Genomic DNA, 16,384 nt, shown 5'->3' on the forward strand with positions numbered 1-16,384 from the left:
AGGGAAGGCACTCGGGGTGCCAACATGCACCAAGGGAGTTGGTTTGACTCTGCAAGCTTCTCCAAACACTGCTGCTGAATGGGCACCTGCTACAAGAAAATCAAAGGCGGGATGAAGGCTGGACATGGACAGTGCTGCAGCCTTGCTCTGAACAGTGTGAACCAAAGGAGGAGCCTCTGCAGACAGGGCACACACCAGAACAGCCTCTGCCAAGATGCAGCCGTTTCAGAAGACAGATGACTTCCAAAAGCTGGATTTCCAAACCACAGCAACAGAGGTATGAGGATGAGAGGCAGACAGCACTGCACCCACATCTGCCTTTCACACCTTCCACATGCACAGAGACAATAAATATTTCCTGAGCATCATGAAGATTAATCTTCCAGATAGTTTGAATTGTGTGATAAAGAAAGCAGAGCCTTGCATTCACTCCATGATTAATCTCTGCCATCCTGGTTCTTTTATTTGAGAACAGGCTGAAACTCAGCCATCTGCTGCCAACCACTTACTGCTTTCTTGCCCTGACATTGAACAAGACAGCTTTTCTCCTAATTTAAATGAAAGCACATGGCTGCTGGACAAAAAGCTGACCCAACATAAGAAACCTTTATTCCAGAACCTGAGATCTAACAAGGCAGGAACTCTTAGCTCCTCAGTTTCAAAGTTTTGGGTTAGACTTGATGATATCAAAGGTCTTTCCCAACCTAGTTAATTCTGTGAAAGATAAATCTCGCCTCTAAAGGCAGACTGCCTTCAGAAGCTCCAAGAAACCAACAGTATTTCCCACTTAAGGAACTTGTGTAGGACAAGGAATCAGTTGCACCTGTATTTGAAGCATGGTCAGAGCTGCTGTATAATTCAGATTTGAACACCACCAAGCTCAAGATCCAAGGCCTGGGTCATTCCACAACTAAATTCCACAAGAACAGAAAGAGCTTCCCAGCAAGCCTGTGAGATGTCTCTGCCTCGTTTTATAGATACTAACAAGGGCTTTTTTGGAAAATAAAAGAGTGGAGGTGCCTAGGGAGCCAGAGGTGGTAAGATCAATCAGCAGACACCTATCCCACTACAGAATTAGTACAGGGACAGAAAACAACCACCAACTGTTCTTTCAGTTCTCTGGAAATTTGTTCCCAGAAAAAACAGAATAAAACATTAAGTGAGAAGAAAAGAAAGTAAAATCTTTGTCTTTTGCAGTACTGACAGGGTGACATAGCACAAGAAGAAAGTTTATGACAGGAATGTGTGGTAGAAAGCAGAGCTAATACAATCAACAGAATCAGTTTCTTGCAAAAATTAAATCCCACTGTAAGTTATCTTCTCTCCCTACTTTCTCCTGTTTCCTGAAGCCATTCAGGTTCCTCCTTACAGAAGTTATCTGATCCTGCTTTAAAATGGCCCAGTGATGAGGTTTGTATTGATCTCCCTGCAAGGCTATCAAAAAACCTAAAAGACTCAAAATTAGACTCTTCCTCCCAGCCCACAACATCCAACCAAGCACAGCCCTAACTCTCTGTATGAATGTTGACAGAGTGATCAAATTATCCTTTGTCTCCTTAAAAAAAAAAAAGATAAAAAGCCCAGAAGTTTCTCTCCTCAATTTGGTAAAAAGGACACCTCATAAGACCTTTGAGACTTCACCTCAAACCTAAGGCTACCTAATTAGACAGAAGACACAAAGTCCCCCCTAAGTAGAAGAAGAAGAGAACAAAAGAAATAATTGCTTTTGTAGAGTGTTTTTAGCAAGAGCAAGAACCTCTTGCCCCTAGCTCAGTTTTTCTCTGTAAGATCTTTGTTATTTTACCTTTTATTAAAAGTTTTCTGTTTCCAGCACTATCTCAGAAGCCATCCTAGTAATTTTATGCCATTCCAAGTAGCTGAGCCATCTCAAGTCTGACAGGTTCCTCTAAGAGCTCGTAAGACTTAACTCAAAGAAAAATCCCAACTCTCCTCCTGGGGCTGATGGCATTTGCCCCCCAGACACCCCGGGAGCTGTGCAGGGGTTCAGAGCACCCAGTACCTTGTGCCAGCAACTGCCCCATCGTTCTTGCCCAGGGGCTCATCCAGCTCCACTCCACACCACTCTCCTTTGGCAAAGTCTGTCTCTCCCACGTAGCGCACCACTCCTGTCTTCGTGCCGCCGACCTGCAGAGAGAAGATGTTCAGAGAGAAGGGGTTTAGAGAAGATGTTTAGAGAGAAGAGGTTTAGAGATGGCAGCACTTGTAGCATCCCATGAACTCTCCTCCCTTGGTCAATCCCCAAGCCCTCAGCCCTGGAAACATTAACTACTTACCACAGAGACATCCCTCCCAAAGGGAAAAACAGTCTCCCCATGGACTTGGTGTCACAACTTCCTTGGGTTTCTCCTTCCCCTGTCACTGACTTGGTACCCCTGGTGGCCACCCCCCTACCCCTGGTGGCCAGGCCCCTCTGCCCAGCCCTTAGCTCTGCCCCCCATCCCTTCCCCTTTATAAGCTGCCTGCTCCACGTGGGTTTTCTCTTTTCCCAGGTTTGTCCTTTGGTGACTGTGTTACTCTGCTGGAATAAAACCTTGCAAAAGAGCCTTTCCTGCCTCTATTGCTGAGCCAGCTGCAGCGAGTGTTGAGTGGAGGTTTGACTGCATTACCTGAATGTCAACTCAGCCCTGCCTTTGGACAGGAGGGGCTTGCTGGGGACAGGCAGCAGCACCAGCCCCTGTAACACCGCATTTTTAACTGGCGCCCAACGTGAGGAGCACCACTCCTGTCTTTGTGCCACCGACCAGCCAGAGAGAGGATGTTCAGAGAGAAGAGTTTAGATAAGATGTTCAGAGATAAGAGGATTAGAGATGGCAGCACTGTCATAGTAACAGGCCCCCCAGTTGGGTAATAATTATTATAGACTTTCTGTATAGGAGTGTGCTTTCTGTTGGCAGAGTGACAAAACTATTCTTTATCCTCTTAAAAAGGAAAGAAGCCCAGAAGTTTCTCTCCTCAATTAGGTGAAAAAGCAACCGCATAGGCCCAGGGGACTTCACCTCAAACTTAAGGATAGCTAATTGGACAGAAGCCAAAAAGCCCCACCTGAGCAATTTAGTAGAAAAAAGTGAACAAAGAAATAAATTGCTTTTGTGAGGTGTTTTACCAGGAGTAAGAACCTCTTGCACCTGGCTCGGTTTTTCTCTGTTTGTTATTTTGCCTTTTATTAAACCTTTTTGTTTCCAACACTGCAACAGAAGCCATCCTGCTGATTTTTATGCCTCCAAGAGTAGCTGAGCTATCTTGGGTGTGTTATAGACCTCCAAAGCTTATGAGACCTAGCTCAAAGAGGCTACTGTAACATTTATGATTCACAGAAGGCTGATCAATCTCTGTTTTTATTAAGAAACCCATTGTTTTTATAGACAGTTATGATACAACTGGGCTTGATTGGTCCTTTAATCAAAACACTATCACTAATTAAGAAACCACCTTTTGGTAAACAAATTTTGGTAAATAATAACACATTCCATGTGTTCACATCAACAGGTGCACCAAGCTAAGAATTGTTTCTAATTCTTTTCTCTGATCTTTTCACAGCCTTTTTCCAGCACAATGCCTGGGACAGTTGTGTGTTGGTCAGAGAGCTGCTGCCACACTTCCACTGACACAAGGGGACTGAAGCTGGCACAGGTATTTAGACAGAGGGACAAGACATCTGTATTTTCTTTTTCAGATCTGATGAAATCAGCAGATAGGTCTCACACTGAGTTCTATCTAATTGTTATAAAAGCAATAACATCTTATATTTTACCAAATATAAAATGTCATTGCTTTTATAGTTGTTTTGGGAAAAACAACAACAACAACCAAGCATAATGCAGCTAAAAACAGCTCTTTCTGGAAGTTCCAAAAAATGGGAACAATATTGAATAGCTCTCACACCAAGTTCTCCCAGCACTTAAGTTGTCTTTCCAATAACTGCAAAGTGATTTTGGGACTGCCTGCCTAGAAGATATCAGAGTAAATATAATTAAAACTTATTTCAAGGTGTCAACTAATTACACCAAGTTACTTGTGAGGCCACAAAGGAGTTGAAGCCCTGCAGGCACGGCTCATACCTGCCTTGCCTGAAGAGCCATGACCTGCACTGCCAGGTTTTCCAACAGTTCTGGGCAATACTGGGACATGACAGCAAGAGCACAGCAGATCCAGGAAAGCATTCCCTGCTCCTCAGCTTGCTCCCAGGATGTAGAAACTGCTCAAAATAGAGGTGTTCCACTTTTATCTTCACTTCCTACAGCAACAGTGCTGACAAACTGCATGGGAGTGGGGCTCAGCTCACTGCCAGGCATCCTCCAGCACAGGTTTCTTCCCCCACCATGCAGAAATAAGAATAAATCACACCTTTTTCTCCTGAATTTACACTTTAGGTTCTTAAAGTTTGCAGCTTGCTGAGGAGACTCAAGGAGGGCAAGTCAGGGAGCTGTGTTTTGATCATGCTTGAGAGTCTGTGGCACTGAGCAAGAGCTGCCTCTGCTCTAAACACTCCCACTTAGACACTTGGGCTGAGAAAAGGAAGATAGAAGAGGAGGAGGGTGGTTCTAAAGGTTCATACTTAGAGTAAATCAGCATATGATCTAAACCTTTCTAGCCTAAATTCAAGGAAGAAAGCTTAAAAATAAGTTTAAAATCAAATTTGCAGCTTCATCCCAAATGACTTGCAGTTATTCATTTTCTTAATATTAAATTTAACATTAAAAGGTATCAACACAGTGTTATTTTCCTACAGAAAACAGTGAGAGCTGAATGCAGAAAACTCTGGGTTTGTGTATTTTAGAGTAGCAATGTTAGATTTACCAACTCTAAATCCCTAAAAAATTGCTTATGTAAAGGAAAAAGGAGTTTTCCTAGACTAAAAATAACTGCACCTTTATGGACTAAACAGCACAGTTCTGAAGTCTGGGTCCAACCTCAGGTCCTGGGAGGCTGCAGCACACAGCTTGAGTTAGTTCATCCCTTCCCCAATGAAACATCCCCAGTAGTTCCAAGAGACAGTCTAGGGCTTGACCTTCACAACAAAATGAAGGCAAGGATATTTAGAGAATATTCAGCAGGTCTGTATCTACTGGTGAGTCAGAGCAGCACCATGCAGTCATGGAAGGATGTCCACACACCTTCCCTGCTGATTGTAGTATCATTGACATCACATTTTACTGTGCTTATCCCATCAAATGGACAAAATGGGATGCAGATCAGTATCCCAGGGCTGGAAAGACAATGATGCTAATCCTTCCTGACACTGGCTTCAACAGAGCTAAATTATCATTTAAACTATTTACCAGATGAGCAGCAGGACAGATCTCACTCAGTGTGGCTGCTGAGAGTGACACCCCCTCCAGCCTGTGTCTGCTCCCTGCTCCTCATGGCCCTGCTCATCCCACAGCAGTTTCCTGCTCTAAGCAAGAACCTCTTGGGAGCTGCCCTCACCCTATGGCCTCTGGGCATTGCTCTGCTTGCAATCCTGCTCAGGAAGAAGAGAAAAATAAAATCCTCTGTGCCTTTCAGGCCATCAGGACTGTCCCCAACCATGTCACACACACTCGGGGGTCAGCAATGGCTGAGACACCTGCTTGATCATATTCCCGTGCAGAAATCCAGAGATAACACTGTCCTTTCTGTTTAACATTCTAATTTACCCATTTAAATTGATTTTCAAAGTGTTTCCACAAGACAGAGCTGCTGAGCAGAGGGTGAGGTGGGAACACAAAGTGCCCAGCACAGGGACAAACCTCCTCTGTAGAGTTCCCATGTCCTGTGCTGGGGACAGGCTCAGCAGAGCCCTGAGACTCCTGCTGCTCTCCTCTGGGAAGAGGAAGGAAGGGGGTGGGGGAAAAGAGCACACACAGGACACTGGCTTCACACTCTGAGGACCTTCGAGTACTTTCTATGTGCAGCACATCAGCTTATTCCACTCTGCTACTGGGTGATGCCAACAAGAACTTGGTAATCACCTTTACTGGACAAATGAGGCTTGTTCTGATTAGAGCTGTGCCTGCAGGCTCGACCCAGCCTATAAACTGGAGCAACCATCCTTTCCTTGGGGATGAATGGCTGGGTTTATTTCCCCCTCCCCATACTCATCCACCCACTAAAGAATCCTATTTCCACCCAAGCTGAGAAAGGCAGGAGCTGTGATTTCCCATTATACACAGTTTAGCTCTCCCAAGCATTGAAAATCACTCTACAATAATGCTTGATTTACAGAGGGTGCTTTTGGCAAAGGCACAGGATGAGGATCCAGCTACTACAGACCCCCTGAAATAATGCAAGGGGGTAAAAGTGGCCATCACATACTGGGGCTGTGTCCCAGCTACAGCCAGGGCCAGCATTCAGCAGCTGGTGAAAGGTGGAGAGCTGGCTTGTGGTCAGGTTTATCTGTAAATACAGCTTTACCTCCGTGTGCAATCTAGCCATCAGCAGCTTTATCTGATTGAATAAATACCATGTCATCTGAGAATGCCAGAACTGGCTTTTAAGGTAAGGGGAGAAACAGACAGTCAGGAATTACAGGCCAGCCCTCCCTATGTGATGCGACAGGAATTTTTGTAGTTTCTTTTCATCCAACCACTGATCTTTGTGCCTACCCATCCCCACAGCACAAGTCAGCACTGCACAGCAATGAGTCTGACAGCACTGCTGATGCAAGACATTTCTGTGCATTTATCTGTCAGGCACCAGGGAGAAAATAATATCCTAGGGAGGTGGTGTAAGAGGAAAGCCTGGAATTACAGCATCTCCTCCTGGGGCTGGCTCCAGTGCCAGGTCTGCCCCTGTTATTAACACAGTTTGCTCCACCACACTCCACTTACAGCTCCCATTTAACTACAGATACTGCACAAGCAGACAAGGGCCAGGCAGTGGCTCAGCCCAAATGAATGGTTAGGAGGGTGTGCACAAAGAGCCTCTAAGGGTTAATGTGGCAGCAGGGCAGGGCAGTTGTTTTGGGCTATTTATTTCCCTCTTTGTTTCACTGCATAGAAACAGGATGGTTTAGGTTAGAAGGGACCTTAAAGTTCATCTTGTTCCACCCCTGCCATGGCAGGGACACCTTCCACTATCTCAGGTTGCTCCAAGCCCTGTCCAACCTTGTCCTGAACACTTCCAGGGATGGGGCAGCTGCAGCTTTCCTGGAAAGCCTGTGCCAGGGTCTCACCACCCTCACCAGGAAGAATATTTCCTACTATCAAAGTTAACCCTACTCTGTCTGAAGCCATTCCCCCTCATCCTGACACTACACACTCCTGTAAAAAGCCCATTTCCAGCAACAATCCCATACAGCGAGCAAAGAGCTCTGACCAGGAGTCCCAGATGTTTTCTTATCTCCAGAATCCTGCAAACAGCTGGAACACTGCACTTCCCATTGCCTGTCACGAGCTTCCACAGGGACAGAGATCCATCATCCCACACTGCCATTCTGCTGCACTCTTTAGCCATGACACAGCAATTGCTGGAGCTCTAAGCAGGCAGTGGAACACTGAGAATCCTGCCTTGATAGAAATACAGAATGAGATCCTTCCTTCTTCTCTGCCTGGTTAGCAATAAGGGAATATGCCTGGTGACTGTCTGAGAAAGGAGCATTGCTGCACCTCTAGGACTTCACAAGCTGGGAGAGCTTAACCAGGAGAATAAAGAGCAGGAATCCTTCCTTCATGTGAAAAAGGTGTATTTTATGATTGGCTTTTAGAAAATATTGAAATTAATATTATATGTGTTATGTTAGAAAGTTATGCTGTATTAATTTTCTTAAGTAGTGTGTTAAATATAGTTTTAGGTTATAACATAATGTTAGAATACAAACTATGCTATGTAAGATACTTTTTTTTAAAGAGAGGAATGAGGTATTCTCACTGAGATAGCAGCCAAAGGACACCTAAATCTTTCAGAGAAAGAGAATTTATTGCTCACTTATCAAGTTCTTCCCACCTTGCTCAGCACTGAAGACAATGTCAGGATTCAGAGGAAGAAGTTGACACTGACCAGACTGAATCCTTTGTCTGAATGGAATTTATGCCCCATGTATGAGATGTATGAATATGCAACAGGCTGTTGTTTTTAAGGGTTAAATGTGGGTCCTTTTCCGGGCTTATTTTGCCCAGAAAGAGGTACCAGGACTGTCCCTAACTCTTTGTTTTTATTGTCTCATATTGTCCTAATCCTAATTGTCCAAATTATTATTACTGTAATTTTATTACTCTTTTTATAACCATTTTATTACTATTAAACTTTTAAAATTTTAAAACCAGGTGATTGGTGTTTTTCACACTTCATGCCACCTTGCACACCTTTCCAGCAGCGAGGCTTCAGTCTCAGGCACTGAAACAGCTCAGGGATTTTGGCAGCAGAGCAGTGAGTTGTCTCTGCCCAAGGAGAAGGGCTTAGGCTGCAATTCTCCTGCCCAGGGAGCTTCTCAGGAAATTATTTCTCACTCAGGACGTTCAATGCTTTCTGCAGCCCCAGGCTGGCTGAGCAGGGCTGTGGCAGGGACAGGTGGGGGGTGAATACTGAAGAAAGAACTTGATTTGTTCATTCATGAGTGCTTCCCATCATTTGCCAGGAGCTTCAGCACACTGCAGGCAAAAGCAGTTTGCAGCAGACAGACAAGATGATTAAAAACACAGGCTCAGGGGGAAGGCCTGGATCCATTTCCAGCAGCCCAGGCAGGCTCCACACAGCCCTGCCCAGGCTCAGCTTCAGTGCTGCTTCACTGACTCTCCCTGTAAATGTTGCTGTTCCAGCATTTGCAGAGGCTTTGGAGACCTGCAAGTTCCAGCAAAATCACAAATCTAGCATCCATCCAGAAGGTATCTGGGGCAATACCCCTCAGCAACTGAACCAGCCACTGGGATGGATATACCCTGGCCCTTAAACAGCTTCATTTATCACTCTATTTCAATGCTGAACTGCACAATTCCAGTTAGGAAATACAAGCATGGCTGAAGGGCAGAGTACCTACTCTAAGAGGAATCTTTTTAGTTTATTTTTTTTTTTATTTAGGCTGACATATAATAAAACCACCTACTTGTCCCACTTCTTCAGAAAGCAATGGCATCTAAAGGGGAATGATTTCAGTTGCTAAGAAGGCCTCTCCACAAAGAATGCAAAATACATTTTCTTAGGCAAAAAACCAAGCAGAAATTCCTCCCAGGCAGAAAATGCTCCACTGCTGTTTCCAGCCCTTCTTTCCCTACAGAAAGGCAATAAACCAGCCTCACATTAACAGAACTTCAGCAATTATCCCATTTCAGGAAGCTCAGCTGTCACCAAAGCAAAGGTTAATTGTCCCACATTTATTTGCCAGACCTCAAGAGATGAGTTCTACAACATTAGGGTGGATTTTTCCTCTCTTTAATGCAATTTTTACATCTCTGGGAAAAAGTCCTAGTGCCAAAGGCAAATAATATCTAACTCTTCTAATGGAAAGCTTCTAATGGAAAGCTGAAAGTCACTTTCTGCAACTGCTGGAGAGTCACAGAGGGTCTTGGAACAAAGTAACTGAAAAGCAAAAATGTCTTCAAGCTATAATGGACTTTAATGAAGTTAAAGAAAGGCAGCATCAGGAAATAGCCTGACTGCAGAGAGCCAGGTGTCCATCTGGCTGACCTGGAAGGGTCTCTTGCAACCTCGTGCTCCATCACAAGCACTCACTGAAAGCATGTCCTCCCTCATTTGAAAAGCCTTTGGTGGATCCCATGCATCTAAAAGCCACTCTCAGATAAAAAGATACTCTTTCAGAAAAGGAAACACTAGGAGTAATAAAGACAACTAAAACTGTACCAATCCATAGAGATGAGCGAAGATTGGCTCAAGGAATTTGAGACATCTCAGGTTAATTCAGAATTACTGTTTATGTATTCCAATACCCAACATGATTAACTGACTCCTCCCATAAGGAAAATAAAAGCTGCCAAGCCAAGCAGATGTGAATGAACCATAACAGCAAATTATCTCTTCTTGTTATTATCTGTTCTTTTCCTGGATCTCTATGACTGTGTGCAAACAATTCCTCATGTTTCTGTATGCTGAGCATTCCTGCTAGAACCAGGGAGACACTAGGCTTATTCCAGGCTCACTCTTTTGGAGCTATTTATTACACTAACAAGTCACAGCACAAACTTCATCTAGTAACATCTGAGGGGGATAAATTAGCAGGCAGGGAGGGCAGGCTTTTAAGGATGCACCCTCATTAAAAAAAAATTAAAAACCCAAACCATTCCCAAAACACAACTCAACAGAAGCCCAGGGGAGAGATGCTCCCATTTTTTATTCTGTGGCTATGCCAAAATTCGCTCTGGGTGGGCCCCACTGAGGTGAGCTGAGTGTTCAGGGAACAGGCCCTGTCTCAGAGAACTTATGGTCAGGAGAAGAAAGGGGTAAAACAAGTCTGGAGAACATCATTCCATTGCTTGCCTGCTTCAGAAAGAACAGAGCCAGGTTTACCATAGTGTGCCTTCTATGGCTGCTGCTTGTACAATCATAAGTTCTCACCTGTACACTCCCCCCACAAGGTAAAGGAGAAAATGGGAGCAAACAAACTCATCAAAAGAGAGCAGATTCTCAGGTTCACTTTGCCCCATGTGTGGCTGCTGTACCACACTCAACCTAAATTTCCACCTGAGTCATGCACCTACACTACTCTCTACAATCTAATTCACACCCTAGTGGATTCTAGTCTATTCTGGAATTTAGGGAACTTTCTTCATGAATGAGGGTCAAAGTCTGTCACAGACACATTTTATGAAAAATCCTTTCCTTAGGATTTTTCATCCTGAGAAGCCTCAGGAACAAAATGTAAACAATGATTATCTGCTGCTGTGGAATACAACAGGTGGATCTGTGATTGGTCTCATGTGGTTGTTTCTAATTAATGGCCAATCACAGTCCAGCTGTCTCTCTCTCTGGTCAGTCACAGGATTTTGTTATCATTCCTTTCTATTCTGTTCAAGCCTTGTGATGAAATCCTTTCTTCTATTCTTTTAGTATAGTTTTAGTATAATATCTATATCATAAAATAATAAATTAGCCTTCTGAAACATGGAGTCAGATCCTCATCTCTTCCTGGGACCCCTGTGAACACCACCACAAAAGTCAGTGCTCCCCTGGGGGTCAGAGCACCCCAGAGCAGACAGAGAAACACCCCCGGTGCTCTGAGTTTCCACAATTGGTGAAAAAAACTTTTAAAGTGAGTTGTAAAACTGAGTTCTTGGTGTGCTGCCTGGGATGTGAGCTGGTTCCCTCTGTTTCCACACCGATAGCCCACAGCCAACTCACCAGCACACGATCCCCGAGGCGCAGATCCTTCTCCCCCTTTTTCACCGAGCCGCTGTCCGACAGGTTGGACCCGGACTCGTTGCCCGTCTTCATGGCGCTGTTGAGGACGCTCTCCCGCAGCGGGATCACGCGCGTGGACAGAGGCGGCGTGGCCGTCCCTGAGTGCAGGGACAAGTTCTGAGCCGTCAGGGAGTCCACGGAGGGCGCGTCACTCCCTGAGCCCTCGGCCACCGGCTGCCGCGTCAGCTTGGACGGTCGCGTGAAGATGCCCTGCAGCGGCTGGCACTCGAAGTAGCGCACTCCTCCCACGGAGCCGTCATTCTTACCCACCGGGTCATCCAGAACAACCCCTGCCCACTGGCCCGGAGCAAACTGCGTTTCCCCGAGGTACTGGATCACTCCTGGCTTCACTCCGTTCACCCAGACGCGTTCGCCCACCACGAAGTCTCCCAGGAAATCATCGCCCACCTCGGCAACCTTCGAAGCTGACTTCTCGGTGCTGGCAGTGGATGTGGTGCCCTGCTTGTGTAAAGGTGAGCCTGTGGATCAAGGGAAAAGATGTTTTGGTATAAGGAGAAGTCCTACAAGTCCTAGAAGAAAGTCAAAACACAGAAAAAAGCATTAACGGAAAGAAAACATCTGGGACAACAACTTAGATTGTAGGTGTACACCCTGAGAGGATTAAACCTGAGTGATGCCATTACTTACACACCTTCTTCAGTGTAAATCTGCACAGATCCTCCATCTGCTGCCCAGTTTCTGCAGGTCTCACACAGAACATAAAGAAATGACCCCATGTTTTCATCCCCTTTACAGTACCTCAGCCCCCTCACAGCCCCAGAGTGTGGATAAGCTCAAAAGCACAGGAGTGGTGCTAAGTGCTTAAGGACCAAAGGGAGCCCAATGAACTGCTGCTTTGCAGTAAGAAGCCAAAGTCATCCTTTTACTCCAAAAAAGAAATCAAAATATATATATTAAAATTAAAAAAAAGTGTGAGATACTGATGTTTCAGTACTTGGCACTATGGGAACTCCATTGTGTGTCCCATTAACAGCTCCTGTGGGACCACACAGTGGCCTCCACAAATTCCCCATTTTTCCCCGCTGCTGCTGTAACCTTTGCTGGAGCAAATGCAACAGCAAGCAGACACCTGGGCTATGTTCAATATTAACACCATCTTTCTAAACAGGAATCATCTACAAACCTTCATGCACAGCCCTGCAGGGTCACACAATATGCTTGGAACTCTAACAACTGGCAATAAAGAGTGCCTTTTTTCCAGCACCAGCCTTCCAGCAATTCTCTGCTGCCTGGGGAAGGAGAAGTGCAGGTGATGCTGGTATTCAGTGCTCTGCTCACACTCCCCAGCAGAATTTTGATTGGCCAAACTCTCCATAATACAAAAGAAGACTCTTACACATGTGACAGGTGCCTGAATGGGAACAGAGTCAACCCAAGCAAATGAGACAGCAGTGACCCAACTCTTGCTGACCCCATTGTCAAACCCTCCTATCACAAACTTTGGGCTTTCAGCCTGGGCCCCAGGCAACAAACGACAAGGATATGAGAACTTCATTAAAACTTCATTAAAACCCTCTGAGGGTTAAAGAGGGAGGCTGAGTAAAGCCCTAGAAGAAACCACATCAGAAACTGAGGAAATAAGCTTTTAAAATAAGATTCAGCAAGTCACATACCATGGACCTTCAGCCATCCTCAGCTCTCAACAGCCCTGAGGTGCCAAGTGTGGCTCTCCCACACAGCTGGTATAGGGGGTGTTTGCAGGAGGCTTGGTGCAACATATCCTGTGCTCAATGAAAGCTCCCCAGACTCTTCAGCCCAACTTTCAGCTGAAGTTTCTGGGTGCCACCAATCAGAAAACTCTCAATCACAGCCAGGAGAAAATTTTTATTTGCTACCAGAGAAGGCTGGCAGAGGACACCCTGAGCAGCTGCAGAGACAAGCCAAACTTGATTGCTTATGTGTAATGAACTGTGAAACTTGTTCAGCCTCAGCCATCACTGTGGCTCAGTCCACAACACTTCTACAGCTCTTCCACAAGTAATGGGCCTGACAGATCAGGCTCAGCTCCTAGAAAGAATGAAAAACATAAAAGCTCTCAAAGCAAGATACTTCAAAGCTTTGCTAGAGGTCTAGGAAAGAGGAAAGAAAAGAGCACCAGGGAAATAGCATGAAGAACTTAGTTTCTGCTTGTTCCAGATTGCAAGGCAAGATGTATTCTATTACCATCTCTATGGCAGCTGTCTTCTGTTAAGTGGGCATTTTGCCTTATCTCTTCTACACCCACTCCTCCCTCTGGGGGGACACCTGCTGATAAGAGGCCATTGAATGTCACTGCATGGCTGATAAGAACTACAGCATCCCACTGGGAGATGTGAGCCCAGAGGGAGGAGCCAAGCATTCCTGCCTGGATATAATCTGGAGATTCTGGAACACCAGCACAGCTTCTGCACTGGATTCCCCAGAGGAACAGCAGCTGCCTCTTCTTCCACTGGATCTTCAGAGGAAGAGACTGCACCTTTCTCCAGGATCCCTGCTCCAGCAGAACCAGCCCTGACACTGCAGGAGGGCTGAGCCACAATTCCAATGGCACTGCTGCCAACAGCCTGACCCACAGGGTGTCAGGTTGGGTTCTGACTCTGGCAGTGTTGTTCTAGTGCACTGCATTGTTTATTTTATCCTTTTATTTTCTTCCCTATTAAAGAAATGTTATTTCCTGCTCCCATATTTTTTTGCCTGAGAGTCCCTTAATTCAAAATTTATAGCAACTGGGAGGGGTGGGGAGGGTTTACATTCTCCATTTCAGGGGAGGCTCCTGCCTTCCTTAGCAGACTCCTGTCTTTCCAAACTGAGACACTGCTAAATCATGTGTGTTATGAGGGATCAATTTTGACATTTGGGTTATTAGACTCCAGAGTCAACACTTGACAAATTTCTATGGCCACCAGTTTGGGGCCCCTGGAAGCAGTACCTCTGCCTGGTCTGAGCCTTGTCTGAACAAGAGGAGACCAGCAATTAAGGGGTGATTGTACAAACTCCTCTCACAAACAGAAGTATCTCCAACCATCTCACTGGGCTGGAACAGCTTTTGAGATGATCAGCCAAAAGGAACATAACACATGGGGAATGTTCAGAAAAATCCCATGATGGGCACAGGAAGGACAGTAAACATTGTCCCTGGCTGTGTGAATACTGTTCCCAGCTGAAAATGTTGGTGGCAACAGAGACCATGGAGCTCCCAGCAGAGCTCAGCCAGCCCCCAGGGAGAGCCTTCTCCTGGCTTCTGGACCCTTGCCTTGGAAAGTTTCCTCAGCCTCATGTGTTCATCAAGAAGTTTTGGGGGCTTTTGGGCAAATTTCTGGCATTTAAGCTTGTGTCACTCTCAATTTTGTAGGACAGTACACCAAGATGAGTTCCATCAGATGGGCAGCATTACATCCAAGAACCAGTTTCACCTTAAAAATCTTAAACCCAAAGCTCTAAGGATGCTTAGAGCTTTTGATCTTTACAGAAGACTTTAAATAAAAAGAAGTGTGGAGGAAACAGGGCTCCATCCATCTGAACTATAAAAACAATCACAGGCAGAAAATAAGGCCACTTTGTGATTTCAGTGCTTAATAGCACAAGATAGTAAAGCAGTCAGATTAGCAAGTAACATTTTAAGAAGGCTCTAAGTTAAATAACCAACTCCTGCTACAGGGGTTTATCACCAAGAAGGTCTGTGATGGGTAGGAGAATAAATTAAATTAGAAACACAACTTACACCTTGGTTTTGTGCTTGGCAGAGCACCCTAACACACAAAGATTGTGCCACTGACATGTCTGTGCACACATACCCACCACGTCAAGGACAGCCAAACTCAACCTCCTGTACAGGGAACTATAAGCACATAAAATCTGGGGGGCTCTGCTACTATACTGAGAAGAGACCAAAACTGTTTTTCTAGACTTACTGAGCCTGAGTTTCAGCACAGCTCTTGATTTCAGGTGTCAGTTAGTGGTCAAGGTACAGGTCACACTGACTCTCACAAGCACCTCTGCAATGTGGCTGGGATAAGCAAACCCATCAGCAGCAAAGCTCAAGCAAAGAAAGGCAGGAAGGCTGCCCAAGGCTGAACAAACAATGCAGCAGGATTTAAAATTGCATTTAGACTCACCGTATTTCACTGCAAGAGCAAACACCTTCAAAACTGACTTGGACCAGCAAAAAAATAAAGAACAGTTCATTGGATTCCTGGTACAGCACTGTCCTCCCCCAAAAGCCAAAATTTTAGTGGAACTTTACACATTCTTGTTAATTTTAGGAGCCTGTCTGATAGGCAGGTATGCTGAACTACAGTAATTACATCTCGGGGAAACAATCTTGTCCCAGGCTCCTGAGCAGTGCAGGCAGAAACATCATTATTCTTGAGCATGAGGTGAATTATTCAAAAGCACAGGATGTAAATAAGGAAGTGCCTGAAGGTTCACCTTGTTTATTATGGCCACAGTGTAGAAACTTGTGTTTTACATGGCTTTCATTACCCACATATGAAATAATAACCACAGAGCAGCTAATGGGCTTTGGTGCAGCAGGTTTTCAGAGTAACCATGATCAAGCTGAACTCATTTCTCTTGGCTTTTACTAACCCACTAGCTAGATGGCCAGACAGCATCCCAAGCAGTCTAAGCTCTGATCCTCCCAGGTAGGTATCTTGTCACCGACCTTTCAGAAGGCAAATGGAGCAATGAGTAACTTGACTTCAATCCCATGAGTACCTTAGGACAGCCCAAAAGTGAGAGCAGGTGGTGGCACTGCTCTCAGAGAGCTGACATTGGCACTGCCACTCTCCAGGTACCTCTTAGAGCTGAAGGGAAAGCCACCCAAGAGGATTGCCATGAAAGGGTCCTGAGATTTCCAGCCTACAGGCACCTAAAGAGAGGTCTGTTGGTCTATGTCACTTGGATTTGCTGTTTTGAAGAAGAAAAGCCTTCTTGTTCTAGGCAGACTCCCACATAAATGCAAACAAGTTCCAAAAAACTCACTAGGAAAAAAGTTCCAAGAAACAGCAAACCAAGGGTACAGATCTCAGGTATG

General features: G+C 45.2%; 2 protein-coding genes across 5 annotated transcripts in view; one reads left to right on the forward strand and one right to left on the reverse strand.

Moving 5' to 3' along the window:
* RFC2 (replication factor C subunit 2) overlaps nt 1-16,384 on the forward strand; it is a 210,729-nt gene that overhangs the window by 130,510 nt on the left and 63,835 nt on the right. The window lies entirely within an intron of this gene.
* Nucleotides 1-16,384, reverse strand: part of CLIP2 (CAP-Gly domain containing linker protein 2) — a 99,111-nt gene that overhangs the window by 32,394 nt on the left and 50,333 nt on the right. For all 4 annotated transcript variants that reach the window (XR_008508764.1, XM_036394974.2, XM_036394975.2 and 1 more), the window contains exons 3-4: nt 11,290-11,828; nt 2,021-2,145 (exon numbers count right to left, since the gene is read on the reverse strand). Coding sequence is in view for 3 of the 4 variants with exons in the window: in XM_036394974.2 (XP_036250867.1) it covers nt 2,021-2,145; nt 11,290-11,828 (664 nt within the window). In the remaining variant the exon portion in view is untranslated. The remainder of the gene's footprint in view (nt 1-2,020; nt 2,146-11,289; nt 11,829-16,384) is intronic.

The sequence above is a fragment of the Molothrus ater genome, chromosome 21 (genome assembly GCF_012460135.2).
Source record: "Molothrus ater isolate BHLD 08-10-18 breed brown headed cowbird chromosome 21, BPBGC_Mater_1.1, whole genome shotgun sequence".
Classification (NCBI taxonomy): Eukaryota; Metazoa; Chordata; class Aves; order Passeriformes; family Icteridae; genus Molothrus; species Molothrus ater.